At 32.4% G+C, this 1,789-nt stretch overlaps 1 protein-coding gene across 1 annotated transcript in view; it reads right to left on the reverse strand.

Annotated features, from left to right (window-relative positions):
* Positions 1-11: 11 nt before the first annotated feature.
* The window catches only part of LOC106477377 (zinc finger protein 501-like), a 5,990-nt gene continuing 4,212 nt past the window's right edge, over positions 12-1,789 (reverse strand). Inside the window, exons 2-3 of the mRNA XM_022380978.1 lie at positions 758-1,390; positions 12-673 (exon numbers count right to left, since the gene is read on the reverse strand). Coding sequence (XP_022236686.1) covers positions 177-673; positions 758-1,390 — 1,130 coding nt within the window. The 3' untranslated portion in view covers positions 12-176. The remainder of the gene's footprint in view (positions 674-757; positions 1,391-1,789) is intronic.

The raw sequence follows: 1,789 nt of genomic DNA on the forward strand, positions 1-1,789 counted from the left end.
AGTTTTCCACAAAATCTACAACTGTAAGGTTCCTACCCAGTGTGTAATCTTTTACATTTTTTGAAGTAACTGAGAGATTTTTCCTGAGTGGGTGCTATTTGATATCTTTATAAGTTGTTTTGTACACACCATACGACCGTACGGTTTCTCACTAGTGCGAGTTCTTTGATGTATTATTAATTCACTGTTTGTTCCAAATTCTTTTTCACAAATGCCACAACTTTAAGGTTTTCACCATTGTGTATTCTTTGATGCTGTTTTAAGTTACAGCTTGATATAAATTGTTTAGAACACACTATACAACTGTAAGGTTTCTCACCAGAATGTGTTCTTTGATGTACTTTTAATGCACTGTTTGTTCTAAACTGTTTTCCACAAACTCCACAACTGTAAGATTTCTCCCCAGTGTGTATAGTTTGATGTGTTTTTAAAGCAGTGATTGTTCTAAACTGTTTTTCACAAACTCCACAACTGTAAGGTTTCTTCCCAGTATGTATAGTTTGATGTGTTTTTGAGGCACTGATTGTTCTAAACTGTTTTCCACAGACTTCACAACTGTATGGTTTCTCCCCAGTGTGCCTTCTTTGATGTGTTTCTAATTCACCATTTGTACCAAACTGTTTTCCACACACTGTACAGCTGTAAGGTTTTTCACCAGTGTGTCTTCTTTGATGTTGTTTTAAGTTACCATTTGTTTGAAACTGTTTTCTGCAAACAGTACAAAAGTAAGGTTTTTCACCAGTGTGTATTCTTTTATGTTTTATTAATTCACTGTTTGTTCCAAACTGTTTTCCACAAACTGCACAATCATATGGTTTCTCACCAGTGTGTATTCTTTGATGTGTTTTTAAGGTACTATTTGCACCAAAGTGTTTTCCACACACTGTACAACTGTAAGGTTTCTCCCCAGTGTGTATTCTACGATGTTTTTTGAAATCACCATTTGTTCCAAACTGTTTTCCACAAACTGCACAATGATATGGTTTCTCCCCAGTGTGTATTCGTTGATGTGTTTTTAAGGTACTATTTGTAACAAACTGTTTTCCACACACTCTACAACTGTAAGGTTTCTCCCCAGTGTCTATTCTTTGATGTCGTTTTAAGTAACTATTTCTATTAAAGTGTTTTTTACAAACTGTACAATGATATGGTATCTCTCCTGAGTGCATCCCCTTTTGTTGTGTTAGGTTATCAAATGTTTTTCCACAACTGTATAGTTTATCATCACACTGATGTGTATTAAATGTTGTTAGGTTATTTCCACTTAACTTTGTTTCTCCACTAATGTTGTAGTTTAGGGATTTTACGTCTTCTGTAAAGTGATCTTCTTGTTTTATAAGATAACAAGTAAACTGACTTCCACAATAGATGTTCACACTGGTCTTTGTATCTAAAATAGATATTAATGATGTCACAAATTAGTTAACAATAAATATATAATACAATACTTTATTTGAAGAACATCTAAATATATTTTAATGTTCTAATACAATCAACACATATATCAATATAAAAATATTAAAGATAAAAATAAGTTTAACACTTTATAACAACTTTTTTACCTACATCAGAATAGCACTGAAAACATAAACTGTTGGTGACATACCACATTCAAGAGATCATTTTAGTAGATAAGGTCTCAAATCATCTGTAGAAATATGATAGTACAGTGTAACATCAACCAATGTTACTTTCAGCCAATACCTTTCTGGATTAACTGTTAGTGGTTGCTTGTCATGAAATCTAATGATTTGTCTACTTTAACAAGTTAATTAACATCAATACTTTA

This window comes from Limulus polyphemus, unplaced genomic scaffold, assembly GCF_000517525.1.
Source record: "Limulus polyphemus unplaced genomic scaffold, Limulus_polyphemus-2.1.2 Scaffold14630, whole genome shotgun sequence".
Taxonomy (NCBI): Eukaryota; Metazoa; Arthropoda; class Merostomata; order Xiphosura; family Limulidae; genus Limulus; species Limulus polyphemus.